Source organism: Ambystoma mexicanum, chromosome 4p (assembly GCF_040938575.1).
Source record: "Ambystoma mexicanum isolate Mex_15411 chromosome 4p, UKY_AmexF1_1, whole genome shotgun sequence".
In the NCBI taxonomy this organism is placed as follows: Eukaryota; Metazoa; Chordata; class Amphibia; order Caudata; family Ambystomatidae; genus Ambystoma; species Ambystoma mexicanum.
Genome location: NC_090927.1, coordinates 1,141,957,504 through 1,141,975,199, shown reverse-complemented (window position 1 = coordinate 1,141,975,199; position 17,696 = coordinate 1,141,957,504). Strand labels below are relative to the sequence as shown.

The following is a 17,696-nucleotide window of genomic DNA, read 5'->3' as shown; positions in this document are numbered from 1 at the left end:
TTGCATATTTGTATTAGACGTTGAGTGGATTTCATCCAAATATTTCTGGACTAGATTAATAGATAATTCTTCCACTCCAGTCACACATCACAACCAGTAGGGTAGTTAAAAAAATAACTTTCACCATACCTGCTTTTACTAAAATGAATTTGAAGTGATTTGTTTCTTTCTAAACTGTATCAATTGTTTTATTAATCTAAATGTGAATGAATATTTAAAACAATTGTTTTGGAGTATATGGATTGCTGTATGTTCATAACGTGAAAGGTTTAAGTAAATCAAAACAAATAAAGAAATCTTGTCGATTACTAATTTGAGGGACGCCTTTAGAAAGTACTAAATATTAAGGAAAGTAATGTGTTCTGCGATATATGTAATAAAATGATGCGGTTTAGTTATTTTAGCATCAGAAAGGTATAGCTATTTGTTTTTCCATTACACTGTGAAGTCATGCGTCAAGTTATTATGGATAAGAGAGTCTTACTATAAGAAATATTAAACCTATTAATGCTAGGGTATTTATTTTTTTAGGTAACCGAAGGGAAACAAGATCTTGAACGAGCAAACCAGCTAGCACGCAAACTGAAGATCGAAACCACCACTTTGTCGGAATGGCTATCTGTGACTGAGGCTGAGCTAGTCCAAAAATCTACTTCAGAGAATTTGCTTACTGATCTTGATACCGAAATCGCTTGGGCTAAAGTAAGAACGATTAAGATGTCGACTGTTTGTCATTTCCTGTTTACAGCATTAAAGTGCTTAGAGAGATATACAATTCCATAAATGTGTTAAACGTAAAGGAATTAGGTTTTAGTATAGTTATTTCTGTAACACTTTAGTTTCCAGATCCACTTGTATAAAAATGTGTTTTCGGATGGTACGCCGCTAACTCAAGGTAAGTAAAACATGCATACTTTTTCAAGTAACTATCAGCAAATTGGGGCAGGTATACACCTAAGCCTCTTTTTGTGTCTGTCTAAAACAGTCCCTGGAAAGCAAAACCCAATGTTAAACTTTATGAATGACTCAGTTATTCTAAGTGGGTAACACCTAATGCAGACCTATTCTGCACAGGGTAACAGCAAGTCAGGGGAACCAAGACCCAGTTGGGGAACACTCATACAATTATCTGTAAAGTTTGTCCTAGGCATGGGCTTGGCACGCCGGCAAATCCGACATCGCAGTACGACCTCACTGACATCCCCTACCGTGGCCTGCAGACAGAACGTGCTTTGCCGTTCAACGCAGCTATTGCCGACCGGTCATTGCCTTGAGGCAGCAGCTGACTTCGGCGCCGGCAGTCGACATGGAGCTAACTGAAAAAATACAAGTCAGCAAGAGGTGATCTCCCATTCCTGACATCCCACCAGAATCTGGAGGGATTGGTGTTGAGGCTGCAAAGGTTACTTCTAGGTCTTCGACATCGAACCTGGCAGCCAACAGAGGGTCGAAAAAGGTAGATGCTTTAGCGAACAAAGTCTATGCTTCAGGGAGTATGACCCTCAAGGGCTTTTTACTTTACTTTGCTTTATTTTATTTTTAAAGCGCACCATATAACCCAGAGGCGTGAGGGCGCAACAGAGAATTAAATACAAATCATCTCATGAAACATGAGCTTTAACAGTGAGACAATTAATTAAACAGGTCTTGATCTTGATTTTTAAATGTTTCTAGAGAATCACTATTTCTAAGGTCAAGGCGGATATCATTCCATGCCCTTGGAGCTGCCATAAAAAATTCATCTTTTATCACTTGGCTAAGATTACGTTTAGGGATTTGAAGTTGATTTAAAATTGTCTGACCTTAATGTTTGGATGTTTCCTTTTCTTTGGAAAGTTTCTGTTAGGTAGTAAGGTCCAATTCCCTTTAGACATTTGTAGGTAATGGTAAGTAGTGTGTACTGGATTCTGGAGGCAAAAGGGAGCCAGTGCAAACTGCCTCTGGCCTCAGTGACGTCATCTCTTTTTTAGGCCAACAATGGTTCTGACCATAGTGTTTTAGTTTGTTTGTAAACACGTAATGTCACATTTAGCTGCTCGCACCAACAAAGTACCACAGTGATCGATCTTTGATCCAACAATGGCTCTAGCAACCGTCTCACAATTTGAGGCATAAATGGTCTGAATTGGGTCAATAATTTAATGTGGCAAGATGCGAAAGACATGAGACTGCTTATGTGTGCCTTCATATTTAGATTTTGATCTCGGACTACCCCTAGAGTTTTTAACCTTCTTTTTGGTTTCTATGGCACAGCCTGTTATTTCTAAATTGTTATATTTATCATCTAGTTAGTTGATTTTGTTTTTTGTGCTTATATTTTTTTCCTTATTCATTGCTTAGCCATTTTCATCATCCACTATTCAATGATTTCATATACTTCATTTAACCTTTGCTCATCTTCTTCATGTTGTCCTGACATGGGACTGACACATTGAGTGTCATCCGCAAAGTTGGTGAAACCTATATTACCTTTTTCCAGTAGATCAAAAAATGGTGCTGCAAATATATTATATAAGGATGTTGATAGGCATGCACTTTGTGGCACCCCGTATTTTAGAGTTTTAGGGGTTGCTTTTACATCCCCACTCCAAACTCTTCGATCTGGTGACTAGTTGACTATGATCCACCAGATCGAAGGCGGCAGTGAGATCTAGTAGCATCAATGTCACTGCCTGTCCTTTGTCCATATGTTGTAGTATCTGTGATTTTAAATCCAATAAGGCCGATTCGTAACTGTGTCCTTGTCTAAAACCTGATTGCCATTTATTTAAGATGTCATTTTCCTTCAAGAATGTTGACAGTTAGATCGTGTGGCGTATTTATAAGATCTTTAATAAAAATTGTGTATTTGTGATGGGGGCAGTAGTTTAGTGCGATCTTCGGACAGAGAACTGTTTTTTTAATTAACCGACTAATCCAGGCATTTTAAAGATTATCCGGAATGTTATTTTCTTTAAAGGATGTGTTAATAAATGTACAGAGTGCACCAATCAATTGTGGTGAACATTCCTTTATCACCTGGACATGCATCCCCTTTACAGATTGCCAGTTGTTTCAATGCGGCGATAATTTTCACTAGTTAATTTTCAGTAACTGGCTTAAAACTAAACTGATGGTCTGGGTTTTCTAACTGTCGTATAGCCCCCTCTATTCGGGTAGTATCTTTAGGCGCACGGTTTTCATTTTTAACTTCAATCCTTTCCCCATTTATATCCATTTTTTCCATCATGGCATTCTGGATCATATTGCACTAGTCATCATTTTTTTAGATGTCTGTGTTTACTCTGCAAGGTTTTTCTAATTCTTTTAATATTTCAAAGCGTTCTTTAGGGCTAGATTATGCATTAATTTTCTCATAAAAATTCTTCTTTGCTATAATTGTAGCCTGTCTGTGCTCTTTAATAGCAGCTCGAAACATCTCGTTCTCAGCTGGACCTTGGGTTAGTTTTCACACATTGAAGAGTTTGTTTCATGGCTTTAAGTTTTTGTAGCTTTGTTGAGAACCATACATTATTCTTCCTCTCAACCACTTTCTTAGACTTCAATGGGGCTAGTGAATTCATGGCTTCCTGCATTGTCTGATTGTAGGCAACTACCATATCGTCTGTGGTACTTTCTTTAATAATTCTCTGTGTTTTTAGCCAGGGTTCTAAGGCTGTACCGGTGATCTTTTTTTATATTCCTTGACATGATCGGCAGCTTCCCTTCTGTTTTTAATTTAATGGGTTTGTTGTTATCCACCATAAATTGTACGAAAAAATGATCTGACCATGGACAGGGCTGGACATTAACATCTTTATGGTATTACGTGCAGCTATCCAGTCCAGGGTCTTTCCTTTCTCATGGGTGGGGACCATGACATGTTGGGTAAAACCTAAGTTATTTAGTGAGTCTTACAATTCTTTGGGCTATAAAATCATTTTCATTTCCTAGCCACAAGTTTCAATCTCCGAGGACCACTAGTCTAGTATTAACTTTCAGTTATAGCAGTAGAACATCAACAAAATGGTTTACAAAAACAGGCACAGGTTTGGGAGGTCTGTAGACCACCAGCATATTTATTGTGGTTTCTGCATTTGTCCTAACCTTGATGTGCTTGATCCCTTCACTTATGATGGGCTCTCCTTCCCATATATCCAGACAGGATTTATGGATAAAAGCTACTTGTCCTCCTTTCCCTATGGTTCTATATTGTTGCAAACAATACAGGGATATAAATGTTTCCTATAATTACACCTCGAATGGGGTATATTGCCTTTCCTGTTATCTACAACTATGGTATCACACAAAACAAAGGACAGGTAAGGCTTTCATTATGCCAATCATTCTTATACACACTATTATTGTGTTCCCGAACACTCGCCCTGGCTGGAAGAACACCCTCTCGCTTAATGATGTTAAGTTGCCCTATGTAACTCTGTTGCAACGCCTATCTAAGAGGGAAGCTGCCCCTAATGCTACAATGAGTTGATCACAACTAAAAACTAGAAATTCTTAACTGTACAGTTGGTGGTAAAAAAATGGTTTGGGATAGTTATTCCCATATCGTGTTCGAGTGATTAGGCAGTTCACATGGTACTATGTTTCTAGAGAACGGTTTATTTGCCATCTGTGAATTGTGCTTAGTCAGATCGATGATGTATTTTATTAAAACACAATGGAGAGAGTCGGCTTGTCTAAGTTGTCTCTCTACTTCAATGTTATGCAGATCTATTTCACCAATAGATTACTTCTCTTATTCTAACACGTTCTCAAACTTATTTTAGAGAGATGCAGTGAATATAGAACAAGACTAGATTTCTTAACTAATAGGCAGTAGTCAATATATATATAGATTTTTCTCTGTGTCCCCCTTAGTTCGAAGACATCTAAAAGTCTGGTTGACCGGTTTCAATTACATCTTTTTTCATACATCCTCTTCATCAGGACCGATTTCTTAAGCTTATGACACTGAATCAATTCGCCCATCAGATATGGCACAGCGTACTTTGATTTTTACTTGGTTCAGACGTGGATGGAGTATGCGTCGGACAGAGTATTTCTAATATATATAGATGCCAGTGTCCGCTCCAATTGTGAGCAAGGTAATATCACTCTTTTTCATGGGATGATACTGGTTTTCACTGTGTTCACACATGGATGAGATATGCGTTGAACATAGTACTTCTGATATATAGGTGCCAGTATCTGCTCCAAATGTGAGCAGGATCATTTCACTCTTTTTTCACACAGGGTGATACTAGTTCTCCTCCATGTAATGTAATGGTGAGCGTGCAGCGAAGCTCCTAAAGCGGAATCTCGCTTTAGGAATCTCCCGCTTTAGGAGCCTCGCTGCATGCTCACCGGCACCTATATATCAGAAGTACTATGTTCGACGCATATCTCATCCACGTATGAACACCAGTATCATCCCATGAAAAAGAGTGATACTACGTTTCTCACAATTGTATCGGACACCGGCATCTATATATATATATATTTGAAATACTCTGTCCGACGCATACTCATCCACGTCTGAACCAAGTAAAAATCAGAGTACACTCTATATTGTTGCACCATACTGTAACCTTCTGGAATAGCCTGTTAAAGTTGGTCCGGCTGCTTCATAACTCCAAGTTTCCGAGATGGCACATACATCAACATCCTGGTCACTAATGTATGAAGCAACTTCTATGGCATGCTTTAGTAAGGATCTTGTGTTCAATAATAGACCTTTAAGGCACTGTAATCCACGTTCCTTTCCATTTTGATTGTATTCCATTTTTTTTTTTGTCTTATGTACACTATCTGTCGTCGTGTCACTTTTAGGTTGTAATCCCAAGGCCACGAATGCCTCTTGTGCATTCTCAAGTTCTCACGTTTGCTCTGGAGTACAATATCAGAGGATGCTGACCACCTTCCTGAGGGAGAGGTAAGAGCTGGATTCCTGCTTATTGTGGCAGATGATAGAGATGGCTTACCATCCTCTTCAGGCAGGTTTGTATGCTGCAGACTTCATGGGTGGTGCTATGGGAACATCAACTCTTATGCAGATCTGCACATTTGAGGGGCTCAGGGTCTCCCCTTATGTTCAAGCAAAATTGCTTGACCTGGCCTTCGATGGTGAGCATCTTTTTGGCCGCAAGATGGATGAGTCGCTGGAAAGGTTTAAGAACTCTAAGCCGTTAGGACTGGCGGTGTATCTGCATACCCCACCACAAAATTGCTTTTGGTTCGGAGGAAGAGGTGATAGGAGGTTGTTAGGCAGGATTGCAAGATTGTATGCAGTACCCATAGGGTGCACTACAACAACCCTGACCTCCTGACAGTAGTAACCCAACCGTTGGTATAAGTCTGTACTACACAGGTTGATAGTGTGGACGAGTAGCCAGGCTTATCTCAAGAGGGATCAATGTGAGCTGTAGGGGAGTTACACAGAGGTTCACAGTGACAAGTATCCAAGCAACCACTTAGACAAGGGTTTCTTGATAAAACAATTATTAATTTATTTACCAGTCAGTTAATGTAAGCCATCTTCAGAAGGGAGCACTGTTAAACACCACACAAATATACTTCAAAATTACACAATCAGAGACCTACACCCTCAGGTAACTTCAATTGCTAGGGTGCTGTTGACATTAATATATTACTGTTGGCATTCGGAATTAGTTAAGAGGAAGTCAAAGGGAAAGAGTATTAGAGCAAACAAAATACAACAAATATTTCTGAAGCAGGCAAATACTTTCAGATCCCCCAATAAGAGTCATTCAGTTAACACAGGCTAAGCCAAAGTCAATAGATGAGTCTAGATAGGCTAAAGCAATTCTTTGAAGGTAAGTAGGAAAGTCTTTGCACAATGTTTCAGAAGTCTTTGAAGAAAAAGATGAATCAATGTAGGACCACAAGCTGTTAGACTTGTGAGGGGTAGAAGATGTTAGCAACTCTGCAGCAAGAGGTACGTTCTCTTAGACTTTGTACAGTATGTTTTAAGTGAAGAAAAGATGCAGCAGATGACTCCTGTTCCTGTGCAGCTCTGCAGATCTCACTGTTCCTGGACCTCTGCCGTGGGGACAAGAGGGAGGATGTCAGGGGACTCCTGCAATGCACTGGGACGGTCAAAACTCGCAAACCGACACACTTTACTTTCAGTGGCTGTTCAGTGATTCAGTGATTCAGCGTCTCGCGTCTACCGCAAATAGCATCACTGCGGTTCCTGGCTGTCGAGATAGACTTTCCTTGCTTCTGGGGTCCTGCACTCTTTTGAGGGGGCTCAGGCTCGGTCAGTGTTCCTCTCCTTGGCTCTACGCTTTCCAGCAGCAACTCTGTGGAAATTCAACCAGCTCCTAGATGGATGTCCCGGTGGCTTACTTTGGAGTTGATTGGTCCCACCAACTCAAGGGGAGAAGTCGTCCTTGCAGGGGCTTCTCTGTCAATGCGAACTTGGCGTTTTTGGCACTGCAGCAGGGCTTCACCGGGCAAACCAACGGTCCAAGAGTTGCAGCAGGCGTGTTCAAGTTCTTCTTCGGTTCCTTCGTCCAGTGGTCGACTCTGCCTTCCAAGCCAAAAGACTCACCTTTTATACAGTTCTCTCCCTTTCTTTCTAGCCTAGCTGTCACCCACCCAACAAGGTGGCTGTCCTTGCCCGACAGTCAGCCAGCCAATCATCACAGAGTGCATTTGGGTCTCCTAGGAGACTAAGCACAGAGATTTTCGGGCACCTTCCTCACTTCCTGCCTACCCCAGGCACCCTGGAGCCAGAGACGGACTTCACTCTTCTATCCCGCCAAAAGCAAAATGAACAAAGAGACCAAACCTGGTTTTGCGCGCAGAGTAAATCTCAAGAAGGACCTTTCCACAAAGAAATGGCGAAAAAAGAAGACCAGGGCCATTTTGACAAAAATGGCACCCTTGCGTGCTTTACTGCAGCTGCGAATGCAGCCCGCTGTAAATGCACACCACGGTAGTAAAAAATCGAAATCGCTGCCACCAGCCATTCAGTGAGGAAAGGGGAACATAAAAATGTCCATGAGAAGCATCAAAAGGGATATTAGGTAGCTCATCCAGCACCCTATTGTAAGATAGTGTGTGCTGGGTCTAGAAAGTTACACATGTAAGTAAAGTCAATTTCACTTTACTGCTCTGGGAAACAGTGGTTTATCCCAGAGAAGGTATTTAAACTTTTGGGAAATCTTAAGAGACTGCCCTGTGTCACTGCACTGAAGGTGCTGTGTGACAAACTCCATAGGCATTATATTTTACATTGCGTCAGAGTCCACAACCAAAAGAAACACACTGTATAAAAATCACATAAATACATGAGAGAGTGGGAAAAAGGGTCTCACTTTCTTCAGGTTAAAAAAAATAGTCTTCAAAATCCAGCAAAGTTGCTGGGGCTCTCTAAGGTAGAGGGAATTGACACATTTCTCAGAATTCCTCCTAACAGAGGTAATCTACCTTTCCCAGGAGGACACAAGTGCCTCAGGCCATTCAAGGGCAATCCAGGTTATCGATGACAGGTAGAGGTAGGAGAGGGTCGAGACAGTGGATGGCTGCGGCAGCTTCTACAGTACCTCAAGAACCTCTGAGGTCTCTCAGCATAGTTCGCCACTTAGAGGGCGACTCTACTGATTCTTGGCCAAGTGGAAGGAGATTAATTCCAAAGCCTGGACCCTCCAAATGATCGAGTGGGGATATTGCTTCCCGTTTGTGAGAAGACCTCCAGACAAAGCCCGACCCATCAGCTGGAACAGGAATTACTGGAGGAGCTGCAGGGCTTTCTGTTGAAAGGAGCAGTGGAGGCATTTCCATCTGAGGCAATAGACTCAGACTTGTACTCCTGATACCTCCTGATTCCCAAGGAAGGGGGGTGGCCTCGTCCATCCTGGACCTCAGGGAACTGAACACATTTCTGAGGGAGGACACGTTCAGCATGGTGACATTGAGGGAGATTCTCCAGGCTCTACAGCTTCAAGAGTGGCTGGTGTCCCTGGACCTTCAGGACTCCTATTTTGTTGCGCCCATTCACAGGAAGCACAGGCGATTCCTAAGGTTCTCCAGCATGGGGTCTGACATGGATTCACATGCTCATGAATATTCCCCGTCAGGCTGGGAATCCTTGGTAAAGAAAAAATCAGTATCAGTTTCGTTTCTGATCTGTCTTTTGTAGTAGTAACCAATCACTGATCTCTGCGTCATTCTGACCACAGCCAATGACTGCCCTCTACCTAAGCCCCGCCTCTGGCAGCCATCTTCAGATTTTTACCGCACGTTCAAGTGTTGGGATCCTCGTGCTATTGCTCTCGAGCGTTAGTGCTTTTTTCACGTTTTTTCCCAGAAAAATTTCTCTTTTCTCGGTCAAAAGAGCCTCAAGCTCCACCGTTTCTTCATCTGATTAACGGGGACCCGTGTCGGATTCGTCTACGCCCCTCAAGGGTGAAGATTTCGTCGAGCCACGCTTTTGGAGGACTCCAGAAGTTTCTCAGGCCCATCTCGGACATGGCCCAGGAGAAAGGAAGCTCGACGCCCGGAAAGCTGTTCAGGGTCTGCCCTGGATGCCAGCTTCAGAATGTCTTTAAGGAGGACGAACACTCCCTTTGCCTTTACTGCCTACATGAGGACAAGACGCACGTGGAGAAGGACTGTGCGTTTTGCGGCAATATGTCGGAGCGGACCATGAAGGACCGCCATCAACGTCTCGCCAACTGGCTGGAAGGAAAGAGCCCGTCAGGCGAGAAGAAGAAGAAGAAGTCTGAGCGGTCTTCTAAGACCTTTGAGGGCGCCCCGGCGACGGGGGTCCAACAGAAGGCCAAGCACCGCGAGTCCGCTGGCACCGGGAGCGCCGAACGGTCGGGTTCTACGGGCGCCAGGCAGGGCGCATCCTCCCCGGCGCCATCAACCACGAGCCAACGCTCTGGCTCGAGTAAGAGGAAGGCCGAGCACCCGGCGAAGCTCTTGGAGAGACCCCGGTCGAGCTCGAAGGCCCCATCGGAGGGGGAGCGAGGCGGTGACCCTCCCCCCAAGGAGAAGGCGGTGAGTGCACCTAAGGTGGTGAAAGCCTAATCCATCCGGCCAAGGCCTCTATCGAGACAGTTGCGGCGGCCCTGGCTCAGCCTGTGGAGGCTACACCAGTGGTGGTGACCTCGGGGCCCAGCGTCTCCCTGCCACCGCGGAGGGAGTCCTCTTTCATGCCCATCGACAGGACCCCCGTGAAACCTCCGACGGAGAAGAAAAAGAGGGGGCAGGAGGTCGTCGTGGATTCGGCCTCAACCTCTGAGGAAGAGCTGATCGAAGTCTTAAGCCACGGCGTTGGCGTGGAAGAAGACCATCCCGTCGGGAGGGACCCCGACGTAGGAGACGACGAGAACGTCGAGGGTGCCAACGGGGCTCCTGACCGCCCGTCGGACTCCCCTCAACCAGTGCTGCAAGACAACTCGGCGGCCATTTTGTTGGCTATACAGTCCTTATGCTCGGAGATAAGGACGAGACTGCCGTTACCACCAACGGAGGAACCGCTCCCGACGGGGGACCCGGAGCCAGGCCCTTCTGGGAGCCCTCCCCATAAGAGAAGGAGGATTCATCCTCCACCTCCTTTTCAGCCATCGCGCCCTGTTCAGCCCTCCTCCCCGTCCACGACACGTGGGGATGATCGTCACCTCCCACCCGGGCTTCCCCGCCCGACGAGATTGGATCGTTTCACTCCATGATCGCCAGGGCATCCAAGCTTTTCCAGCTCTGCCCAGAAGAGAAGAAGGAAGGTTTCCTTTATCAACGGTGCGAGGCCAAGAGGAAGACGGTCCTCGCTGTACCTCTACTGGACGATATTTGGGATGAGGGCCTCGCCCTCCTCAAGAACCCATCCACGACGCCGGCTAGAAGGGATCGGTACGAGAAGAAGTACCGGGTCCCGGACGCGTCCCCCTTGTGCCTTCGGGCACAGCCGACCCCGGACTCGGTCGTCTCCGCGGCGGCCAGGAAGAAAGCGGGGGGGGGCGCGGCCTCTACGTCGACCTCCCCGCCGGACGGCGGGGGAAAGAAATTAGACACGATGGGACACAGAGTCATCTCGTCGGCAGCGACGACTATTAAGGCGGCCAACGCCTTGGCTATCGTAGCCCGCTACGACACGGAGTTGTGGTACAAACTGGCCCCCCTGCTGGACTTCCTACCAGACGACAAGTGGAAGCCCTAGAGATCTTGCAGGAAGGACAGGTGGCGTCGGACCACGCCATTACGATTGCGACGGACATCGCTGACACTGGATTTCGCCAGTTGGGCAACGGCATGTGCCTTAGGCGGCGTGGATGGCTCAAGGCTACTGACTTCCGTCAGGACGTGCAGACCAGAGTCTTGGACATGCCGTTCGACGGAAACAACCTGTTTGGGAAAACAGTGGACGATTCCCTTCAAGCCATCAAGGCGGACACGGAGACGGCCCGGGCTCTTGGGGTTCTCCAGCAACGGCGACCGCCCTTTCGGAGCGGCAGAGGCAAACAGGGTGCCTCCAAAGGTTCCAGCGGCGGATTTTCCACCTACCGTCAAGTGGCCCGTTCGTCGTCACAGGAAGCTTACAGGGGACGAGGCAAGTCAGGCGGACACCGCCGTCGTCGCCAAGGAGGACAAGGCGGCAAAGCCTCATCGAAGCAGGACTGAACCGGCCGTGGGGTCGGGCCCCCACCGAAGCACCCCGGTGGGAGGCCGGCTGGCGAGCTTCGTCAGCGTGTGGGAGTCCATCTCCACCGACCGTTGGGTGCTGGACGCCCTAGCTCAGGGTCACGCGCTCGAGTTTCTAAAGAGGTGCCCGCGCGTCCCCCCTGTGGCCAGGAAAGAACATCACGTCCCTCAACTTCTCTTGGAGGTAAAGGCGATGCTCAAGAAGGGCACCATCAAGCTCGTCCCAAAGAGGCTTCGGGGCTCCGGAGTTTACTGAAGATACTTCCTCGTGAAGAAGAAGACGGGAGGATGGCGTCCCATCCTGGACCTACGACGACTGAACAAATTCATCAAGGCACAGAAGTTCCGGATGGTCACCCTCCAACGCGTCCTGGGTCAACTGGAGGAGGGCGATTTCCTGTCGTCGTTGGATTTGGAGGATGCCTACTTCCATATTCCCATCCTAAAGGGACACCGAAAGTTTCTCAGGTTCGTGGTCCAAGGGTGTCACTACCAGTTCAAAGCCCTTCCCTTCGGATTGAGGTCGGCACCCAGGGTGTTCACCAAGTGCCTCGCACTGGTGGCGGCGCAGCTGCGCCGAGAGGGGATCCACGTCTACCCCTACCTGGACGACTGGCTCATCCGAGCAAAGACGAAGGAGCTCACCGTGGAGCACACGGCAAGGACCGTCCAACTACTCACGGACCTGGGATTCTCCATAAACTACACCAAGTCCCACCTGGTGCCCGTGCAAGACGCACTGTTTCTGGGAGCAAAGCTCGACACAGTGTCGCTTCTGGCCTCTCAGTCGGAGGAAAGGACGAGGGCCATCTTGGGCAAGGTGCAGAGAATGCTTGCTGCGGACGCGGCCAGGGTGAGGTCCATCAAGTCCCTCCTCGGAATGATGTCTTCTTGCATTTATTTCATCCGCCTGTGCAGGCTCCGGATGCGCCCGTTGCAGGAGTTCCTGGACGCGCGTTGGATCCAGACGACGGGCAGCTTCGAGGAGAGGATCACACTCGACGAGAGTTTCCGACGAGCGATCCGGTGGAGGGGCACCCGCGCGCATCTGACGGCAGGCATGGACTTCCAGAACCCCGGCCACCAGGAGACAGTGACCACGGATGCCTCCCTGGAAGGGTGGGGAGCGCACACCGAAAATCTGCACGCGAGAGGCCTTTGGCTTCCGACGGAGAAGTCCCTCCATATCAACGTCCTGGAGCTCCGTGCAGTGTTTTGGGCCCTCAGGTCCTTTCTTCCGTCCCTCAAGGGCAAGGTGGTGAGGATCTTCACCGACAACACCACCACCATGTTCTACATCAGGAAGCAGGGCGGTACCAGATCCCCAGCCCTGTCCAAGGAGGCGCAGGATCTGTGGCATTGGGCCGTCGCCCAAGGGATGTTTCTGGTGCCGTTTCATCTGGCAGGGATAAAGAACACCATCGCTGACTCACTCAGCAGAGAGCTGCGCTCGTGCCACGAGTGGGAACTACGACAGGATGTAGTGGACCACCTCTTCCGACGGTGGGGCACTCCCCAGATCGATCTGTTCGCGACGGCGACGAACTCCAAGTGCCGGAGGTTCGCCAGCAGGTTTCCCCAGCCGAGGAGCATGGGCGATGCTTTCTCGTTCCCCTGGGAGGGCCTGTTTCTATACGCGTTCCCTCCATTGCCATTGCTGATCCGGCTCATCAACCAGCTCAAGAGGTCACGGTGCAGGATGTTCCTCGTCGCACCTGCGTGGCCGAGGCAGATATGGTTCCCGGACCTTCTGGACTTGTCAGTGTCCCCGTCAATCAAGCTGCCAGTGGACGCGGATCTTCTCTGTGGGATGATAGGTGCTTGCATATTTGTTTAAATTCGCCTTCATTTCTAAAAATATGCACTAGCATTTGTGATTTTGGCGAATTAGGGACTAGCCGGTCCAACATGCATTGCGCCAAAACCAGTCATTGATTGAGCACACCTGCTGTATAAACTAAGGCTATCTCCTTCTCATGTATTGTGCGGGTGGACATTACCAACATTGGGCCATAGCAGCGACATTCGTTTTTTTGCACTCACCCCTTCATGCGGATAGTTTGCCACACCGTGGAGAATGTTTCTCGCACGGTGAGGCAACAAATATTGATATTGCGCACTATATACTGTTCTCTCAATGGGACATGTCTGACTCCCCCTGCCTTTGTCATTCACGCGCGCTAGTCTGAATTTAAATTTATAAAGGATTCCCGAGTATTTTACCTCCCTACATTTACACTCAAGGTCCATTAGATCTGAGCCATTCCAAGATGGCGGATTCTCCGTCATGTAGAACCATAGAGTTCTTTTTTAGCCAGATTGTAGTAGTGCATCACGTGACGCGATAAGTAGCAGGTGGGGGAAGCACATGACATAGCCCATGAGCCATTATAAAAACGAGAATACACATGTTGGGAACAAGTACAAGCCTGAGGAAGCTCGCGAGTCGAGCGGAACGCGTGGCGTCTTTCCACCCGTTGGGGTGAGTGGTGCCTTGTGCCTGTTCTGACCAGGTATTGCCATGTATGCTTTTTATAACATTTTGCACAACTTTTGATTAATTAAAGAACATTTTTTTAAACTTAGTAAATGGTCGTGAGTGCTTGGGCAAGTTTGGTATTAAGTTGGAGGTGTTGTTTATCTGCCTACCTGTATCTTTTTGCTGACATTCTTCTGCATATATATATATTTCTGATGTTTGTTAATCTGCTTAGAATCACATGCTGTGCATAGGTCCGACATCCAGTGGTCACTGCGGAGTATTGCATTTTGTTTTTCGTAGTTGAAAAGGGGACGTCGACAAGGCGTGTCTGTAACACTATCCCTATAGTGACGTGCGTTGTACCCACAATCCCTCACGCGTCGAGGTCCCTCAGATTGTTTTTTTCCGCCCAGCTACTGGTCGCCTTTATGTGGAGCTCCTCGAGAGACATTGCCAAATAGTTTCTTCGACCTTTGGTCGTTTGTTATTAATATCAATAACGTAGATCCCTCCCTCGACGCAGAGCTGTTTCTCTGCCGAGCAAGATCTTCGACGGAAGAACGAGCGGAGGGGATCCTTCGGCGTTGCCGAACACTTGGCCTGGCCTCGCCGGCCATACACAGTAGGGAGAGTGGGGTTTTGTGGTCTTTCTTTCTTCTCTTTAAGAATGCCTTTCTCTTTCCCCTCCCTCTCTTTCGAGGTTGTAGTCACACTTATTACCCTCAGCTATGGAGAGGACGCCATTTAGGTTTTGCCCGCTTTGCAAGGGTAAATATATCTGGAAGGATAAGCACAAACGGTGCAACCGTTGCTTACCCCTCGATCACCAGGAGGACGGCTGTGCGGCCTGTAAATTACTAAAGCCCAAAAATCTAAAAGACTGCAGGGTCAAAAGGTGGGCGGCCTACGCCATGTCTAGGCCTGACTCCTCGCCCGCTGCCGCCGCCGAGTGTGACAAGGACAGTGACTACACGGCCCCCGTAACGGAGGCTGTAGACCTCTCAAAGGAGCGTTCACGCTCCTTGTCGTCCGTCCCCGGCTCCGACAAGCCCGGCACACCCCCAGCTTATGGGGATGAACACCCCGGCGACAAGGACGCACACAGAAAAACATCAAAGCACGTACCCCCCGGCATGCATTCGTCGAAGACGAAGGCAGCCATAGCGCCACCGCTTCCGCGACAGGCGACTGGCCATTCTAAAAATAAGGGCGCTAACACCAAAACCTCCGGTGACGCGCATCGCAGGAGCGCTCACGTTGCCAGCAAGGACTCGACGGGCAAGGACTCGACGGGCAAGGACTCGACGGGCAAGGACTCGACGTTACATAGCCCGACGGCGACCGATCCCTCGGAAGAGAGAATGATCGCGGAAAGCCTCGCGCGCATAGCATCTAAGGACGGCCAGAGACGTACGGCGTGTGAGACGCCGAAAACCGCGCACAAGGTCAAAGATACGCCGAAAGCGCCGGAAAACAGATCAGGCCAGTTCCCGACGCCGACAGAAGGCCCTAGCCAGCAAGAAGGCTACTCGGAAGGCGAAGGCTCACTTTCTTCGACGTTATGGGACAGAACCAGACAATTACAGGAGGAAGAAACTCCTTTTTCTTTCCCAGACCGTCCTGGCCGACCTCAGTGGACCTTTGAAAGATTCCAAACCTGTATGGACAAACTAGACAGGTTCAGGTCCATCCCAGAAGACAGGGCACCCCACCCAGGAGACCAAGGGAGGCACCCCTGGAGAGTCCAAGGGCTAAATACCAGAAGTTTTATAACCCCATACAGGAGGACATATACTCTTACAATCCGCCTGAGGAAGACACCTTCTTCCAGGAGGAAGATGAGTTCACCTATGTTGAAGAACAACAAGAAGAGGAAGGTTTTCACGAGGAAACTAACCTATGTGAGGAGGGATTCCAGGAAGACACAGGCGAGGGCGACCCAAATCCCTGGCAGTCACCGGCTAGGTCAACTGACACAGGCAGTAGCAGTATAGTCATCAGGTCTACTGAAACTACACCAGTCAGGAACCCTTCGCCTGTCGATGATCAACCCACCTTCAATGCACTGCTGAAGAAGGCAGCAGCAGATTTCGAAATCGAAACTGGGGAGGTCACCCCAGACACCGATTTTGTGGAGAGGATTATCAAAGAAAACCCCCCCACTAGCCAAATTATACCCATTCTCGCCTCAGTTAAGAGACGTATTGCACCTTCTCTTTCCACTCCTGCATTGGTGAGAGGGGTCAATCCGAGGATTGAGAAACTGTTCTCTCCCTCTCAATCAGACCCATTATATATTAAGGGTCACTCAATCCCGGACTCCCTGGTCGTGACCAACACCAGGAAAAGGGCAGGAGTCCCACTATCTACATGCGAGGCACCCCCAGATAAAGAGGGGAAGAAGCTGTATGCCCTAGCCAAGAGAATCACCACCTCTGCAGCATTCTCTACCAGAATCGCCAATAATAATACCCTATTGGCAAGCTACGCCGATGCTCAATGGGCTAAGCTCAAACAGGACATCGAAGAAGTTCCCGAACCCCTAAGGACTCGTTTACTGGCTACAGTTAACGAGGGCTCTCTGGTCAACCAAAGCATCGCCAAGAATACCCTCGGTGCAGCAGAGATGGCTGGCCGCACTTTGGTACAAGGAATTTTACTGAAGCGTCACGTCTGGCTTCGCAATTCCGGATTTAAGGCGGAAACACAAGCGTCCCTTATTAATAAACCCATAGAGGAGTCCAACCTCTTTGGGAAAGCAGTGGATGACGCGCTGGAGAACGCGAAGAAAGAATTTGATACAATAAAGACCTTAGACCAAATTTCAAAACCCCCTAACAGACGGGGATTTGGTAATAAGCGCTTTTTTCATGGACAACGCCAGCAACAAAACCAACAACAGTATTCTGCCAGCAACTACCAGGGTAATAGCGGCCAGTACAATCAGAGGGGTCAACGCCGTGGCAAGGGAAGAGGCCGGGGTTCCACCCCCAGAGGCTCCCAAGCCAACAACACCACCAAGTGACGTGAAGATTCGCGTCCCCTCCCATGCTACACCGGTCGGGGGCCGGTTAACATCCTTTCTTCCAGCATGGGAGGGAATAACATCATACCGCTGGGTACTTTGCACCGTAGCCCGCGGCTACTGTATAGAGTTCAACAGTTCCCCAACATACAGACCCCCGAGGGGATGCCGCATGACAACAGAACACCTCGCCATCCTTCTCCAAGAAGTGGACCAACTGCTGGAAAAAGGAGCCATAGAGGTTGTGCCTCTATCTCAGGTAATGGAAGGTATTTATTCAGTGTACTTCCTTGTACCGAAAAAGGATCTAACCATGCGCCCTGTATTAGATCTGCGCCCAGCGAACAAGTTTGTCAAACCCCAAAAGTTTCGTATGGTGACCTTACAGGAAGTGATCCCACTGCTATCACAGGGAGATTACATGACAACACTGGACATGAAAGATGTATACTTTCATATTTTAATGTTGCCAGCGCACAGAAAATACCTCAGGTTCATGATAGAGGGCAAACACTACCAGTTCAGAGTGCTAACCTTTGG

The 17,696-nt window shown here is 48.0% G+C and overlaps 1 protein-coding gene across 5 annotated transcripts in view; it reads left to right on the top strand.

Moving 5' to 3' along the window:
- Positions 1–17,696, top strand: part of UTRN (utrophin) — a 2,010,688-nt gene that overhangs the window by 803,037 nt on the left and 1,189,955 nt on the right. For all 5 annotated transcript variants that reach the window (XM_069606729.1, XM_069606726.1, XM_069606725.1 and 2 more), the window contains one exon: positions 532–702. In XM_069606729.1, coding sequence (XP_069462830.1) covers positions 532–702 — 171 coding nt within the window. The remainder of the gene's footprint in view (positions 1–531; positions 703–17,696) is intronic.